Source organism: Ambystoma mexicanum, chromosome 10, assembly GCF_040938575.1.
Source record: "Ambystoma mexicanum isolate Mex_15411 chromosome 10, UKY_AmexF1_1, whole genome shotgun sequence".
Taxonomy (NCBI): domain Eukaryota; kingdom Metazoa; phylum Chordata; class Amphibia; order Caudata; family Ambystomatidae; genus Ambystoma; species Ambystoma mexicanum.
In genome coordinates this window covers 375,251,231-375,269,588 of record NC_090932.1, presented here as the reverse complement: position 1 = coordinate 375,269,588, position 18,358 = coordinate 375,251,231, and the positions used below count along the sequence as shown (strand labels likewise).

At 47.0% G+C, this 18,358-nt stretch overlaps 1 protein-coding gene across 2 annotated transcripts in view; it reads right to left on the bottom strand.

The window, feature by feature from the left end:
* RNF122 (ring finger protein 122) overlaps positions 1-18,148 on the bottom strand; it is a 196,305-nt gene extending 178,157 nt beyond the window's left edge. The window contains exon 1 of one of the 2 annotated variants that reach the window (XM_069617964.1): positions 17,150-18,148. Coding sequence is in view for 1 of the 2 variants with exons in the window: in XM_069617963.1 (XP_069474064.1) it covers positions 16,100-16,128 (29 nt within the window). In the remaining variant the exon portion in view is untranslated. Of the gene's footprint in view, positions 1-16,099; positions 16,201-17,149 lie in introns of those variants that run through there. The other variant, XM_069617963.1, reaches the window with a different exon arrangement.
* Between the last annotated feature and the right edge of the window lie 210 nt (positions 18,149-18,358).

Here is an 18,358-nt window from a genome sequence, read left to right as displayed (position 1 = left end):
ACCAGGTTGTGGAGGGGAGTAAATAGAACAGTCACCAGAGACAATACATAAGTGGACACACATAGATTAAGGACAACAAACATTGGACATTTTTAAGTGCAGGTAGGTGGTACGGCCAGCTGTGCTTGGGATGTGACCATGATGGGTGAAGTAGTAGTGTGGAGGCAGAGGAAGTGAGGGAAGGAGGCAGGTTAAAGGTGAATGAAAAATGTTAGCTAGCATGCAGATGAGAGGTAGGTTAAGAGGGTAACTCAGAGGCAAGGAGGAAGGCTTTTAGTTTGGTTTTGAACAAATCCGTGTGGACCGTTTCTCGGATGTCCAGGAGAAGACAATTCCATGCAGGTGGAGCAAGAAGAGAGAAAGAGCAGAAGGAAGAGGAAGCACAAGGAGGGCAACGAGCCACAAGGGTAGTCAGGGAGGCAGAGCAGAGCCAGAGAAGGCTTGTAAAGTTGGATAGAGGAGGATACAGTGGTGCCTAACTGTGATAGATTTGTGAACCAGGAGAAGACATTTTAATCCTGCCCTGTTTTGTATTGTCAGCCACCCAGCCTGGTGACAATACGAGGAAGTAGGTGTGAAGTGAGGAAGTTCAAAGAGAGTACTAGTAGCAAATTTAATGATCTTGGCGAGAGGACAGAAAGCATAGTTGGGAAGACCAAAGAGGAAACTGGCACAGTAGTCCAGTTTACAATTGTTCTCTTATAACGCGCTTAGTACCGGAGACCAGTTTCTAAGTGCAAGACTGGGATTCAAGCCTGCGTTGCTAAGAGTTGTCTTGCTTCCCAGATAAACATTGTAGAAGCAAAGAACCAGGCATATATGTTCATCAGTTGGTTTATTGCTTATATGGGTAAGCTGGATAGCAGAGACACCCAACCATCTCCACAGAGCAGCATCAACTGATATAACTTCAAACAGTAACATTCTAACAACAATGCATAAGAACTACCATGGTGTCATCACTGAACAAGGTTCTATTCAACATACAGAAGCTGCCCAGATAAACACCATAACACACACCCCTCCCTTATCTGAATAACAAAACACTATTTACACAAAAATGAGGTTTAGTTACACATACTATTAAAATAGATAAATCGTGCAGGACATGAACACCTTAAGTTGCACGATGTGAGATAAGACGTGTGCATGTCCTCAGCAAATCTTACCTCTTTACCCTTGCAACTCTCGCCAAACTCTACACCTGTCCACTCTCCAATTTCAACGCTCCCTCAAAAACCTGTGCAATCCTGGACAGGTGTGGAGTTTGGCGAGAGTTGCAAGGGTAAAGAGGTAGGATTTCCTGAGGACATGCATATGTCTTATCTAACATCGTGCAACCTAAGGTGTTCATGTCCTGCACAATGTGAGATAAGATGTATGCATGTCCTCAGCAAATCTTACCTCTTTACCCTTGCAACTCTCGCCAAACTCCACACCTGTCCACTCTCCAATTTCACAATCTCCATCCCAAACAAACACCAACCATCTCCACAGAGCAGCATCAACTGATATAACTTCAAACAGTAACATTCTAATAACAATGCATAAGAACTAACATGGTGTCATCACTGAACAAGGTTCTATTCAACATACAGAAGCTGCCCAGATAAACACCATAACAAACATGTTGCCCCTGAGCTATCCTCCCGGCCTTAGATAAGAATGGTTAAGAGATGTTTGGCGGTGTTGAAAGGAAGGAGGTGCCTGATTTTACTAATAATTAGGAGGTTGAGGCGAGCTGCTATTTATGCTGTCCTTAGGTTTCCCTTCCTCCTAGGATTATTCCTACACATAGCCTTCTTGTTGCCATGCACCACTTGCACCAGTAATATCCCCCATCTGCTCTTTTCCCGGGCCCTTTCCCGTGCAATGCACTGATCCAAATGTTCCCACAGTGTGTGAAAGATCAGATTCTGCACCCCCCCCTTCCATTTGCCACGCAGGCGATATGATGCCATTGTGCTTGGGATTGCCGCCTTATAAAAGCCCCAAAAAATAAAATGAAATCATGATATCACGTCTGTGCCCACTTGTATCCCTTGCTTAGACATTTACGTGGTTTATCCTCTTCACAATGGAATGTCCCAATCGTATATATGAACCCCTCTGTTCGCACTTTCATGCAGTGTCTTCAAGTTTAGATTTATGATGCTCTCCATTATCGATGCTCTTTACTATATGTCCCCTAAATTCTTACATTCCTCCAGCTGAAGGTTACTGATCCTCTCTGGAAAATAAACTGCCAATCATATGTCTTCTCTAGCCCTGCTTCCATCCAGTGTCTTTCTGGAGTAGGGGTTTTGGCTGTGCCTCAGTTTGATCACCCATCTTTTGACTGCATCAAGGCTGTCGTTATCCTTCTTGAGTTGCGGCCTTCAGAACTTGTCACAATGCTCTAGATGCGTCGTCCCCAGTAATGTCCAATTCTCCCTATGACATGGACTGCACAATGACACTTTATGGCTGCTGCCATCATCTAAGATTCAAATCCCATGACTGACACTAAATAGGTCCTTTGCACTGATTAATTGCAGCCAAGCGAAGAGAACCTGTATAATGAGGACGATCACAAGAAGTGCGTAATGGTAGATAATGTCTTGCTCTATTATGGTGATACACCCACGATGGCAGGCTCTAATGGCTGGTAATGGCATGCCAGCTGAGAGAATGGCCCTAAGGAAGCCCATTACTGAGGGCTCATGGCTATTAACAGCTGGTGCAGCCCGTCAACAAAGGATGTATGACCATTAGCAAACTTGGCTAACAACCACGGTGCAAATGGGCAACGTTTTAAAATTCTGCAAGGGCAAGGGGGGATTTTCCTAAAAAATGTTGTTATTAAAGATGGCCATCCCCTTCCATTATATTTACAGCAGAAAATGGAGGTGTGGTAGAAGAGATGCATAGTTGACAATGAGGGAGTGGTGATGGGGCAGGCATGAAAGTAATACCTCTTGTATTTATGTTTTTATGTTTTAATATTAGTTTTGGAGAGGGTGCGGGGAGGTGAGGGCTCTGGCGGGTGATTGGGCTTAATGTGGGGGGGGGGGGTAAGGTCAGCATCCACAAGTAGACTTCAGCTTTCTATAAAGCCACCTGATTGGTTGCGGGCACCACCCAGTTGCTAATTGATTATTACATTTTTCAAAGATTTTTTGTGACAATCTGTTAAGAATATTGGCTGCGGGACTTTGTGCAGAAAACTCACTGTGAGTAATATTGCAGTAAAGAGGGTGTGGCCGGCCTGCACTACTAGTAAGGAAGCCTTCCTTTCTTAGAATCAAGGGAGAGAATCTGCACACCAGTACAGAAAGTTTAAGGATTGAATGGTCCTGCTTTGATCTTTGAGGCAGGGAGCATCCCCTGATCATGTTGACAATGCTGCAGTGAAGTTCACCAGCCCAGGTTTCTTTCCTCTCATCTGACAGTGCGGAAGGTGTTGGAGGAGCTGGGGCAGGCAAGAAGATCCTGCAATGTTCAAAAGAGAGAGACGTCACAGCTCCCGTGCTGAGTCCCTCTTCAGAATGGTTCTAGGCAATTTCATCGGGGAGATTTGATCGAATCCTAAGCCATTGATTTCTTTTCTTCTTTTAAACCATTTGGCCACAAATATATGGGGTTCTATGTTGCAACATCAACAGTCGTATTTTCAATGGGTTTTTTTTCTTGAAAAAAAGAATCGAAATTTGTATTTGTATTTTCGGGCCCCCCCCCCCGTTGTTTTTTCTCTCTTGACGACCCTCACATCCCATATATGTCCTTACACCCCCCATTTATTTCAATGCTTTTGTTTGAGAAAATAATAAAATTCAGAAAAAACCCATCAGTAAAAAGACTGTCGATGTAACAACATCCTATATGCAGAGGGGAGACCCTGCACTCCCCTTTTGCCCTCCATCATAATTATTACCCTTACCCACCCCCCCCACATATATTTACGACCAAGCTGGCTTCGACCCAATCTCCTGCTATCCCTTCAGAAGTCACTTGTATGAGGGCATTGATTCCTGTGATGATACCTGCCTATTCCTTCAGAAGTAACTTGTATGAGGGCATTGATTCCTGCGATGATACCTGCCTATCCCTTCAGAAGTCACTTGTATGAGGGCATTGATTCCTCAGAGAGACAGATTGGATTCCCTAATCTACGCAGCACAGATTCGATTAAGCTTGGCTGGCAAACCTAGGGTAGACATGTTTGAACAATGAAGACCAAGCTCTGGGGAGATGGGTGGAGGGGATGGACAAGATGCAAAAATAATGTTATCACTCAATGTAATGCCACACAGAAGTGGTGTTTACTATATTTGCATGAAACTACACTTTCAGGTGACCTGTAATCTATACTGTAGGACGATACCTAATCGCTGTCAGGGGGTTCCCCCACAGTACTGTGCTTAGGAGCCAGGTTTGCTTCCTAATCTACGCAGCACAGACTCGATTAAGCTTGCCTGGCTAACCTAGGGCAGACATGTTTGAACGATGAAGACCAAGTTCTGGGGAAAGGGTTGGAGGGGGTGGACAAGATACAAAAATTGTGTTAATACTCAGTGTAATGCTCCACGGAAGTGGTGTTTAAATCCGTTATATCTGTTTTAAGGATAGTGCAGAGAAATGTATGGTGCAAGGCAGTTTATAAGTTGAGGAACAACGTGCTTTCTAAATTAATCATTTTTTACACCATAACCTCAATTTATACAGCCTTCGTGGGCCAGCACAAGAAAGTACTTGAAGATGACTCAAAAATGTACATGTCGATGTAGCTAAATTGGCCACAGTTATCTGGAGGGCCTGTAGGCTTCTGTTTCACCCACAAGAAGAGTTATTAGATGCTGAGATAGTGGCAGAGTCTCAGTTGAGGGTGTTGGCGGCGAAGCAGTTCTTTCTGGCATTGGCAAAGGCTTGTTTCTGGCACCAGATTTAGTGCTGGCAGCATCAGCACTGATGAATAGAAAACAGATGCACTCAGGGTACTGAGGGACCAACGGTGGTGGAACTCGATGTTTTCTGCTATTTGGAAACCCAAACAGAATTCAGGCACAAGAGCGGCCGTCCAGATGTCCCAAAATGTTGCATGGCAGGAGAGATAAGGACATTGGTCCTACAATTCATACTGGCTCTTATCCTGAGCCAGGCTTTGTAACTTCAAGCCTCTGAATTGGCCAGTTTACAGGCTGTCTCTCTGCATGTCCCTTGGCTGTTTCACTCGCTGACCAGGCAAAGCCAGGTTAACAAAGTGCAGAATATCTGATGCTTGCATCAGAGGTTGGCCAGTAATACAAGGGGATTGAGCCTCTGACCAGGTCTTACCCAGGTGGATTGGAAGCTGAGTCTTGCATGGACCAGGCAAGGCTTTGCCAATATCTGGGTGTTGGAGAAGGAAGTGAGTATTCCATCAGGACTACTCCTCACGCTATCTCTCAGATCAAGAAAAATACATCAGAGAATTTCCATCCTCCCGTAGACCTCTGCTCAGACAGACCAGAAGGATGACGCAGCAGAGAAAAGAATGACAATACTAGTCCTCAAATGCTGTGATCACCTCCAGGGTACAAACCCACATCGCTAATAGTATTAACTTTACACCTGCAGCTGTGAATCAAAACCGAATTTGTGCCTAGGAAGCTGAGAAAACACAACCAAAAATCGACACCTGCAAACTTTTGGATGAAAAACCATCGAATCAATGAAAATTCAAAATACCCCCTGACTACCTATCGCCTAAATGAATCAGACAACAACAAAAACGAGATTTATCTAATTAAATTCAATAATATGTAAAAGTTTAAAAACAAAACTTACCTTCAAAGATAAAAACAGAGAGTAAATCATAAAAGAATTTAAAACAGCAATTTGAAGATGCTACAGTCAACCTGCTGCTAGTCATGGTACATGCTGCAGGGGCTATATGCTAACCCTCAAGAGGTGCCCTTTCCTCCTCACAGAGCCATACCCAACAGAGCTTCTTCTGTTTCAGAGCACGGCTCGAATTTTGGCCTATAGCAAAAACAATAACGCGTTCTTCAGTTCAATGTTAACAGCCCGCACCCTAAGAATCCATCCTTCTCAAAACACAAGCCTGAGCCATGCACGGCAAAGTGTTCTGAAGAAAGGGGAGTTGAGAAAGAAATGGTTTGCTGTTTGCAGCATTTGCAGAGGGCAAATCCAGAAGCACTGGTTCTTGCAATGACCCTTCCAGGCCACAGTCAAGTTTACTGCAGACATCCGGTCCAACCCGAAATGAGAGTGAAAGCTCCACGCCTGTGTTGAACAAATGACCCTTGTGTAATCCTCAAACTGAGAGATTGTCTTAGATTCAAAATAAGCAAATGCCATCTGGATATTGCCTGTCTTTGCTTCCCAAGCAGGCATACCAGCCTGATTATACCATACCATGGCAGGTCCTAGGAAGGCGTTTGTAATTGAACCCGGGGCATGCCAGGCCTCGTTCATACCCAAACTAGTGAGAGATGTATTGAGCTTATTCTGCAATGGTGTTGAGCCCCCCTTTCCTAGCTCTCATGGGTTCATGCTAACTTCTTGATAAGTTATAACCAAAAAGGTGGTGGGTGGAAGGTTTTGAATCTTTTCCACTAGTAGCCCTTATGACAAAATTCGAAACCACCATTTTTGGGCCCATATTTGTCATGGGACCAGCCATATGCAAATCAGTCAGGTTCTTGGGACATCGCCCGATTAGTATAGGATTTTTCCCATTCTGTAGTGGCCTGGCAGGCTGAAAAACGAGGGTCTGGTGGGAGGCCCAGAGCAACGTCAGAGGTTTTGATTCATTCAAAACCTTCCAGCAATCCCTCTTCTGTTTGACAGGAATCTTGATAAGTGTCTCCCTTATCGCTTGTCCATAACCTACCGCTTAGTCTCACTATAGTGAAGTCTAATTGGTCTAGAATTGGGCAGACTCCTACCTCAGCCTGTATTAAGCACCAGTGGGTGTTCCCAGCCCCTCCAACCCCACAAGCTGCCTTAGGGGTACTTTTCCACTTGCCCCAGTTCGGAATAGAGTTTTCAGCCTATGCCTTTGCAGTTTACACTTTGGAATAGGATACACGTCAGAGGGAAGCCTATTGAGGCTACTTAGATCAGAGATAAACCCACATAGTCCACACTGTCGAATGACAGCGGAATGAATCGCCAAACCCCCACCGCCCAGCAACAGACTGGCTTGAAGATTTTCAGGTGGGTCTCTGCATCTCTCCGCATCATGGACCTCACTGTGTGGGTACGTGGTTTTCTGTGCCTCTGGCCATCTCTGCCATGTACCCCTTTTTCTATCTCGCCTCATACCCCTCATTCCTTTAAAGCATATAACTAGTGATAAAGCTTCCATTGCTCACTAGCTCAGCATCCTTTGACACCAGTGACCACCTCACCCTCACAGACAAACTCTGTTCTCTCAGAATCAGACATACAGCTTTGAAGTGGATCTCCTTCTTCCTTTCCAAACAATCCCAAATCATAAACATGCCTCCCTTCTCGTCGCCTTCCTGTCTTGTTACCCACCGAGTACCACAGGGTGCCTCTCTTTCCCCTCCACTCTTTAACATCTACCTGTGCCCCTTTGCCGCTATCATCCGCTCACACGGCCTGTCTTGCTACAACTACGCAGATGACACCCAAATCATCTTCAGAATCCGAAAGGACCCCCCCACATCCTCCCCTGACCTCGCTTCCTGCCTCACAGAAATCAACCACTGGATGACTGCCAACCACCTCCTTATCAACCACAGAAAATCTGAAATCATTATCAGTGGGAGGACTGCCCTCTGCCCTCAAACCACCCCTTGAAGGCTCTCTCTAGGGCCTCCCCCCTTCACCACGTAACACTAAAAACCTTGGATGCACCATGGACTCAGACCTGACTTTATCGCATTACAACAACCCAGTGTCAAAATCCTGTTATCTCCACCTACACATTCTCAGACGCATCTTCTCCTACCTTACCTTCCCACACAGAGTTGCTGCGATTACAGCTATCATCCTCTCACGCCTAGATTACGCTAACACCCTGGGCGCCCTTGCATCACATTTTAGAAATCTCCAACGGGTTCAAAGCACTACAGCAAGGCTCCTTCTTGCCCTTGACCCCAGAGGCCACATCAAAACTGCCATTTGTGTCCTTCACTGGCTGCCGATTGGGTGACGATCCACATTCAAGGCTATGTGCATCACCCACCGAGCTGTGCACAACACAGGGCCAGAATATCTACAACACAAGCCTACACCCTACAGGCCCACCAGAAACTTGAGATATGATACAGCTCTCATCCTTGCAATCCCAGTCGCTAAATCAACCAGAATAGGGGGGATCTTCTTTCTCCATCCAAGCTTCCACCATCTGGAATTCATTTCCATACAGCATCCGCTGCATAGAATATCATCTCACTTTCTGGAAGACACTCAAGACCTGGCTCTTCCCTTTGGCATCTTGAGTAACCTAGTCCACCTCAAAGTGAACTATCACCCCCCCAGTCAGGAAGTGGGGAGCACTGATGAGTCACTTGAAGAAACAAGTTAGTACTTAGCAGGCACGGAAAGGACTCAGGTCGATTCGTACGACACGATCCGCATACCCTCATCACAACTAGATAGCACCCTGGATTTTCAGATACATATAGCACTCCATCTCATTGGAACATAGTTGTGCCCTTCCTGGGGCTCGGCTACCCACCCGCATACCTCTGCAATAATTCAATGCCCCACTTGGTAACACACACCACCTCTGCCATCAGATGAGGCTGAGTCCCACAAAAAAATAAAATCGGTCCAGCTGGACACATTATCAGTCTTCTTGACTCTCCTACTCTCCTGACAGTCTATCACAGGCCCATCCACTAGCCAGATCTCCATGGGTTGCTACCAGGGACCTAGCCACCCCTACCTACCTTTGTAGTGGCTAAAATAGACACACACATTCTAAAATCCTCCTTTCAATTCTCATACCTCAGACTTCGGTCCTCCAAGGGCGTTCACCCACAGCGTTTTGAGGCCATACCAATGGCAATAGGTGCTATTCAAATGCCATATAACATAACTATTAACAAATGCAATATGCCAGTCTGTGCAGTTTGTGTTATGTTGAACTACCTTTTAATCTCTATATAGGGACTAATGTACTTTAAGAGTCAATATTTGGACCCGTTTTGTTCAAATTATATTGAGGGAGAAGCCCCCAAACTCTACTTAGAGGGGTTTGGGCTTGTATTCACTTTGTAATATGGGCCGACTTTGAAAAAGATTTCCAGGGTCACTTTTGGTTCCCAGAACGACTCTGCAATCCCACCAGCCCCGAAGGAGGGAGTCAGTAACTTAATTTATTAATATAGGGGCCTCAGGTAGGAAATATAGGTGAAGACTTAGGAAGATCTCAAGTATGTAGCAGCAGGATCCAATAGGCTAAAGGGAGGCCAGTGATGATGCCAAAACGATGGGTCCGCCATGGATAACGGAACGCCACTCCAACCAAGGCAACAGTTGCCAGGCACTCAACCACTGGGAGCCTGGCATACTAAAACAGCTACCACAAGTAAGCGGGTAAGGCAGATGGGGCCCAGACAACCCCACCACTAGCATACAATGTTGGTGTATGTTAAATAAGGTCCACCTGTCAGATATGTCTGTTGTTCAGAGATACAACCGTGGACATGATACACTTCTGCATCATTGGCTGCGTAATTTGGTGAAACGTTGTGAAACGTCTGAATGTCTAGTTACTTATGTAGTGCTTAATGCCGCCCACAACCCATTTCAAAGAGCTATTGGGCCGTGTGGTACCCTTATGTTGATCCTCCATAGGGTGGCAGAAGGTAAGGTCATCCACTGACTCGTGCAGCGAGAAGACAACAAATTAATATAACCAGCAGCTTTTACAATAGCTACGCAAAGGGGTAGATTGAGGGGACAGCTCGGCTCACATTGCTCTTTAGCTCTTTGACCGCCCCTCCCATTGCAATATCTACCCTGTGTCTGTACCTTGATTTGATGTTCTCCCTTCACCCGTATATTATTTGCCATTACGCCATTCCTCCCTTCTCCCAACTCCCAAACACTCTGTGATGCCCTCTCAGGCTGCGTTTACAACATCTCCAGAAAGGCACCATCAGTACTAAACTAGCAGCTCTCCCCCCGAGTTCGCCTGCCCCTTACCCGACACCCCTTACCCTTCCCCAGCCTGCCTCATTCTCTCTTCCTTCTCCGCCACCTCCCATCCTGAACTTTTGAAGCTACTCACTAGCAGCCGCCATCTGGATCTCCTGGAGATCCATGCCCCCACCCTCCTCAATATACTCCCCACACCCTGTGCATGCAGCATCGCAAGAGCTATCATTAACTCTTCCTGCACCTCAGGCACATTCCCAGCATATTTAAGACATTGTACATTAAACCCCTACTCACAAAAACCTCTCTTGACCCCTTCCTTCTGGCCAACTACAGCCCACTATCCAACAACCGTTTCACAGGTAAACTGATCGACTACACAGTCTAATCCCAGCTCTGCCTCTTCGCCGAATTCAACCTGTTGCTCGACCCTGCCCAGTCTGGTTTCAGACCCCTCAGAGGAACAAAATCTTCCCTTGTATCCATTTGGGATGACCTGAAAAGAAACGCAGACTCAGAAGGGTATTTCGCACTTATCCTCCTCGACCTCTTGCCGGCCTTTGACACCAACGACCACAGCATCTTCACGGACAGACTCCACTCAGTCAGCATCAGGGACACTGCACTAAGATGGATCTTCTCTTTTCTTGCCAACCGATCACCAATCATCCTCCTCTCCCCTTCAACTTGACCCCCCTCGCCCTGTCACCAACGGGGTCCCACAGGGTGCCTCCCTATCCCCCTTACTCTTCAACCTCTACTTGAGCCCCCTCCCTTCTATTATTTGCTCACATGACCTAACCTGCTTCAACTACTACACAGATGACACCCAGAACATCTTAAAGAAATCTTGCCTTCTCTCACCCGGATCTTGCCTGGTGCATTTCAGAAATCGACCACTGGATGATGGCTAACAACCTCCTCCTTAACGCTGGTAAAACCGAAATTGTAATCTGCGGCAAAACGGCACTCCTCCTCCAACCCACCCCCTGGCCGTCCTCTAGAGGCCCACCTCCTACAGCACCCAACTCAGTAAAGAACCTGGGATGCACCATGGACACTGACATAACACTTTCATACCACATCAACTATGTGTCTAAGTCGTGCTACCTACACCTCTGTATGCTCAGCCACATCTTCCCTTACCTCTCCTACCCTCACAGAGTCACAGCAATTGTGGCTATCATTCTCTCCCACTTAGACTACGCTAATTCCCTTTACTTGGGCGCCCCTGCATATCAACTCAGAAAGCTCCAATTGGTCCAGAACACTGCAGCTGGGCTCCTCCTAGCCCTTGGTCCCCAAGAGCACGTCACACCTGGGTGCTCCATTGGCTACCTATCGGGAAATGGGCCACCTTTAAAGCCAAGAGCATCCCCCACTCTGTCCTCCACAAGACAGGCCCTGTATACCTTCAATACAAACCGACCTGCTATCAACCCAATAGAAATCTGAGATCAGGCTCTGCACTCCTCCGAGTGATCTCTCCCTTCAAATCCTCAAGAAAAAGGGGATCCACCATCTCTGCCCAAGCTCCCACACTCTGGAACGGAATTGTACTTAGCATCTGCTGCTTAGAGGATCACCTTGTCTTCTAGAAGGTCCTTAAGACCTTGATCTTCCCACCTGCAAACTGACAAACCTGTGTCACACTTTCGGTTTTAACCACCGGTCAATTAAGCGGAGGCAGCATTGCACCTCTCCTGATCCCTTCTGAGCAAAGTAGAGTATATCCCCCAGCAGACCTCATGACAAAATGTCCTTCCACCTCTACGAGACCAAGAAACCAACTGGGATTCAAGGATATGTATACTCCATGTTGATGGATGTCAGCCGGTTACATGTGTTAATATCCCTGCAAAAATATTGCGATACAAAAATATAGCCATATTTTTGCTGCGATTTTGAGCCATGGACCCTGCGGGGGACAACCCCACAACCCCCACATTATTTTTAAATGTGCAGAGGACGACCCCGCAACCCCCGCTCCCACAAATTATCCCCCCAAAAATATCCTCTATGGCGAGACAAATGACCATATGTACGGCTATATATTTGGTGGGGCACATCCACCCACCTGCATGCATCTACTCAGTGGCGTATTGAGGCTTTCTACTGCCCTAGTCCCAAATAAGTGCATGCTCTCCCCCCAACTTTACTCCACCTCTGCCAGACTCTGCACCTTCACCAGATTCCACCCCTTCAACAAACTATGTCCACATTGTCCAAACTACATCCCTCACCCCCATGCTGTCCCCCATTTTGGCTCCATAACATTATAAGGGCGTTTTTAAGATTAAAGGGATTAGAAAGTTATTGCTTTCTCTCTATTTATTCAGGCCTGTCATCGTCTATGTTATGTTAGTTGAAAGAGTGTTTTCAAATCTCTGATGCCCAAGATTTCGGAGACGGCAGTGCAGTTCAGTGCACTAGAGGTAATGGTTACGGCTACTTGTCTACTTTCGGTTAGGTCCAAAAACAACCTTTTAGAGGAATCGATGAGCACATAAGCTGTCTGCCAACTGGACACAAGTGAGAGAAGGTTGGAATGAGGAATTTTGGTTTCAATGCTAATATCTGCTTTCTCTAACAAATTGCCTGCTGTCGCTCTATGAGACACACCTAGACTGGTCTGTAATATTAATGCAACACAACTAAATGTATACATCTGGGCTTGTCAAATGGCAAAGTTTACATATGAAATATATGCAAGTGGTACAGGCACATCATATAAAAATGATGACTAAAAAGAACTCAACCCCCTTCTCATGGTTACAGCCCTCATTTTAGCAGGGGGCAAAATAGAAATAAGGCAAGTAACCGATTTACTCCAATTCCTTGGCCTGGAACGCCATTCAAATATGGAAAAATCACAAGTGAAATTTGTAAACTCTGCCTGGGCATAAACACCTAAATAGAGTAAACACCGTTGGATGGAGAAGGTTCTTTGAATTTTTGCCTGTGCATTCTCACGGTGGAGTAATGGATAAGGGCGGCCCTGAACATTCATGTGTGGGAAGCAACAACATTGATCTTAGCTGCACAATGCAGGCACCTTTTATAACAAATGAAGTGGTACATAGTGTTTATATCATTGCTGTTTGTGCAGTTGTTCAAAATACCCAACACTCCAAGAGTACATTTTAGAAATGGATGGGGCGTTTCAGCACAATATCACCTTTGTGGGTGTGGTTTAGGCTATGGGTCTTGACAGCTTGCATTTAAGGTAATTTAGAATGTTTGCTAACTCTGCAGAGTTGGTTGGGAGGCAGAATGCATGGGAACATTTTGAGATGTTTGGGTATAGATATAGATGTCCTGCTGTCATTTGAAGTACTGTTTCAAAGTAAAAGTCCTACCTTGTATTTAAAATATAATTAATGTAAATATTACGTATGAGCATCACAGTTATGCATTGTGTGACACACTTTGCAGTTGGTTCTCCTGGTAGTGCTGAGCGTGCAGCAGAATGTCATCAAAGACACATGATAAACCCAGCAGGGATGTCATTTGCCTGATTAGCACTGAGCAGCTTCTGTAAAGATGGCTGAATGGATATCTTTACGGGACACCTTTATAGCTATGAAACAGTGTGTGTACCATTGGTGCACAGTTTTTGTTCTCACCCTTCGATGGCTTTGGATATCCATTCACGGGTTTCTTGATGCACTTGCGCACTCAGATTTACTCTTTGCCATTTTAACTTCTCTACAATTTATTTCATGCTTGCACCTTTTAGGCGGCTGCCACAGACCTCTGAAATGTGGAGCAAAGAACGGAAATGAGTGCTTGCTTCTGAACATCATTTTAGTGCCACCTGTGGGAACCCTGTGATTGACTTAAGCATAGGCATGTGTTTAATATTGTAAAATGATGCATCATTTTTAACCTTAACTTTTCTGAAAGGAAATGGTTTAAAACAATGCATGTTGTATATTTGAATATAAGAGTGATTGCTTAACACAATGTATGCGTGTATTGATTATAAAGAACTCCAAAGATAATGTGAAGTGGCACCAAAACATCCAATGAGGTGTTGGCTATTTTGCATATTAAAGAGCATTTTGGGAAGATGACCAAAGACCTTAATATCTGTCATATATGTCTGAGAGAGTTGTATGACTGAATCACTAAATACCTAAAGCACGATGCGTTTGGTACACATTTCAGTTGTATTTTTTTTTTTCAAACAAAAGCCACCCTATTAATAATGTGTTTGCAATTTAAAAATGACAACCAGTACATTGAAAATAAACTGCAATAAAATGCTGCTCCTCTGGCAATCTGACGACCTGGACCTAGTATGCCTTGTTGTAAATACATCTATGCATCTGCTACCATACTCCACCTAATGCACAACACCTCTTCCATTAGAATGCCTAAGTCCCACAACAAAAATTCAGTCTAGCTGGACACATGATTCTCCTGCTCTCGCACACTCTCCCAGCTACATCACAGCACCCATCCACATACCAGCGCGACATGGGTAGTAACCTAATTCTGTATTGGCCAAAATGCACACAGGTATTCTTAACTTCTCAGACAAATTTCCTACACCCTGGACTTCGGTCCCCGGAGGGCATTCACCTACAGTGCTTTCAGGCTATACCAATGGAAAAAGGCGCTTGACAAATGACAAATTACATTACATTAGACTACCCATGGCACCCGAAAAATGCCCCCTGCCTACTATAGTCTGCATTCCACCTGTACCCCTTCCTATGCAACGCCTGCGCTTGTCCTTCCTCGTGATGTCTCATCCCGCCCTTTCTTCTGGGCAATGCTGCAGGGCCTCCCAAAGCGAGACAGGGTAACTGCTGGTACCATGTTGGCAGGCCTGGGAGAGGGGAAGCTGCCTTCCCCCCAGGCCTGCTTCCTCTCCCCCACACACACACACACAGACGCAGTCTCCCAGCCCCACAAAGCACAGGAAGGGTGAGGTGTGAACAATCACCTCACCCTTCCACAGGGCAATAGGGTGCAAAGCACCTAGAGGAAACCAGTCAGTCAGGCAGAGAGAACTGCAAAGTCCTACCCCCACCCCCCCGGGGGTGCAGACAGTCGCTACTGCCGGCCCAGCCCCCACAATGGCACATCAAAGAGCCAGGACTACCCCTGGGTCTTATATAAGGAGCTGCTGCAGCTCACAAAAATACAAACTGTTTGTTTGGGTCCCTGTTCAGGGTCCACAGTCAGGAGGTTCGCCTGTGCACTCAATGTCTTCCTCTCCTTTTTCTTTTCCACAAAGCCCTCCCACCCTAGAAAAAAAAAAGGGAGAAGAACAACAGAAGAGAAGAACAGGACACTGTACGGTGACCACAACAAGTCGTGGGACAAGAAGGCGGCACGGGCCAGAGGGGGTAACCTCAGGACCCGGGGCCCAAAAGTATGATATTATTAGGATATACGATTATTGTTATTGTTTCCATAACCATATCTGCAACAATAACATCCTACAGCCTTTTATTGCCAACACTTGACAAATGTGTGGTCTAACCTTTCTCTGGGGACGGAAAGGGTTTCGGCAGCTCTCACACCCACGTCATGAAAAGCGCTATGGTAAGTTGCGTGCATATGGGTCCAGCAGTTATGCACCTCCCTCCACCCTCGGCTATCCCCCACCCCCCCTCCCCAAAGTCCCGCGCTAGCGTCTCTCTCCATCCCAGAAGGACGGTGTGCCATTCTGGAGCCAAAGCATCCTCTGGTTGTTTCATCTGTTAGAGAAACAGGATGGGCCTGGCTGGCTGTCCTTAACTGACGTCAGTAACTATTTATACATGTGGGCCCAGCGGCTGCTGGCTCCGTTCAACGCTCCCCCCATGGTCTCGGCTGCGTGTGCACCGAGACTGTGCATCCCTCGCTCTGCACCCCACGTGACCCTGTACCATACTACAAAAAGAGATCCGGTCGGGCACAAGTCCCCACCAAGGGATGGGGGAGCCTAGCATGGAAACAGCGCGCAACAAAGGAAGGGCATTACCTCAGCTGACACTGTAAGGGAGCTGGCATATCCTAGCACGGCTCAGCTGTGCCTCTGCGCTCCTATTGGCAGCTGGGGCTGGGGGAGGGGTGCGCCCATACATGTGGCGGTGGAAGTGTGGGAGAATATGTAGATCTGTGTGGGACGTGGTGTCTGCGCATGTTGTTTTGCTTCGGCTGAGAGCGTGTTGACGAGCCGTCGTGTGTTCCTCCCTGTGCCTGTGTGCGCGGGGTATCTTTTGTGGGCGCGTGGGTGCAACGCGCGTGTTTTCCTCAGCGCGTGGCGTGATTTCCGCCTCTTTCATTGTGCCTTTGTTGTGTCTTTTTCTGCAGACCTCTAACAATGAGCCTGCCTGCGAGTGTTTGCGTGTAGCTCTGCCCGTGTCTTTGTTTCTCCCTCGTTGTGTTGCCTCTGTGTGTTTGCGCCTGTTGATATGTGCACATGTATTTTCTTTAGTCGTGTGGGTTTGCGTTGCTGTCATTGGGTTTTGTTGGAGGGCGGGGAATTGAGTTGAGTGTTTCACCGTGTGTGTGTGTTCCTTGCGCTGCGTGCACATGTATTTGTGTTGAGTGTTTTTGTCTGTGTTGCTGAGTTACTGGAAAGTGGCATGCAATCCATGTATCATCATTAATAAATAACCCAAGGCAGACCACTATTACATGCCCCCATGGTACATCCCCACCGTATTCACTCAAGAAATACCCTGGCGGTATGAGCTCCTGGGAGAGAGAGAGAGAGAGAGAGAGGGGGAGAGGATGAGAGAGAGAGGGGGGGAGAGGGAGAGAGAGAGAGAGAGAGAAAGAAAACATTATTCCAGACACCCTCGTGATATACACAGACTCGATATTCTCGTGATATCTATCTCGTACTCCACGGTGACATACCTCTGTGGGTTATCACCATATTATGCACCACTCCAGTTCTCCACACTACACCCTGCACTGTCCCAGCAAACCCACAGAGGACCCTCAAAGCATAATGGGGGTCACACTCATCAGTAGATAAAAGAAAAACAGCCACACCCAATGCAACATCAGAGGTGATACATACCGACACACCAGTGGACGGGTGGGGGCAACGACGTGCTCCCCACCGGACAATAATAATAGATGATGCAGGAAGCGAACCTCCCCCGGGCAGTTTACGGGGCTCTGCAGAAGAACACGAATGGCAAAGTAGACGACACAAGCGCCTAGACGCGAAACTTCGCCGGTTTGGCACCTTAAGGATCTCCGCGACTCAGGGAAAGCCTCTCCCGCGACAAAAGGCACTGGACGCCGTCAACCTCTACACCTTGCAAATGTCCAGTAGTGAAAGAGCGACGGGCGCTACTAACAGCAGGAACTTACATGCCCCCGCGACACAAAGAAGGGGGCATCCCTGGTGGCAGAGCAGAATTGGCCACACACTCCACCTTGTACCTTACATGGGTACAAGACACAAAGAGGCGGGCATTGACAATGCCATCTTAACTAGACACCAAACTCCGCCTCGTACCTTACGCGGATGCACGACACAAAGACACGGGCATCGCCGCTGGCATTATTGACTAGACTCCAAACTGCAGCTGCCCCCTTACTGCCAGTGTTCCAAGGCACAAAGAGACTGGCATCGACGATGCTAGAAGGACGTGTTGCTGGGCATTAGGAGTGATGCTGGAGTCACAAGTGGCATTGGGCTCGAGGAGTGATGCTAGGGTCAGAAATGGTACTGGCTGGTAGGCTCGAGGAGTGATCGTGGGGTGCTGTTTTACAAGTGTTGTTGGGGGGCTTGCACTAGGAGCTGGGATCAGGCGTGGTGTCCGATTCCTGTGATCGGAGGTTCGTTTGTGGTCATGAGTGATGCCGGGGTACTGAGAGCGAGTAGCTCATGGACACCAATGGGGTACTGGCCTCAGTGGTTCTGGGCTCAGTCTAGGTGTCGGGATGCTCATCCGCAGGTGGGGGTGCGCCTCCTTCCAGCCCCCCTCTTTGCGTCCGGTGTCAGCTGCGGGATCCTCTCTATTCCTCCAGCTTGTCACATTGCTCTATTGTTGAAATTGACAGGACGACCCCAGGCGAGTCTCCGCCCCTGTGCCTACGTCACTCCTCGGCCAGATCCAATCAGAGCGTAAAGTCTCCTTCCCGAGCAGTTAGCTCAGCTGGCTCGTTTAAAGAGCCCACACCAAATTTCCGACTAATCTATAGCACAAAGTGCACTATTTCATGTTTTCCACGCCAAAGGACAAATAGACACGAATTTGAATTATTTACAAGGAGG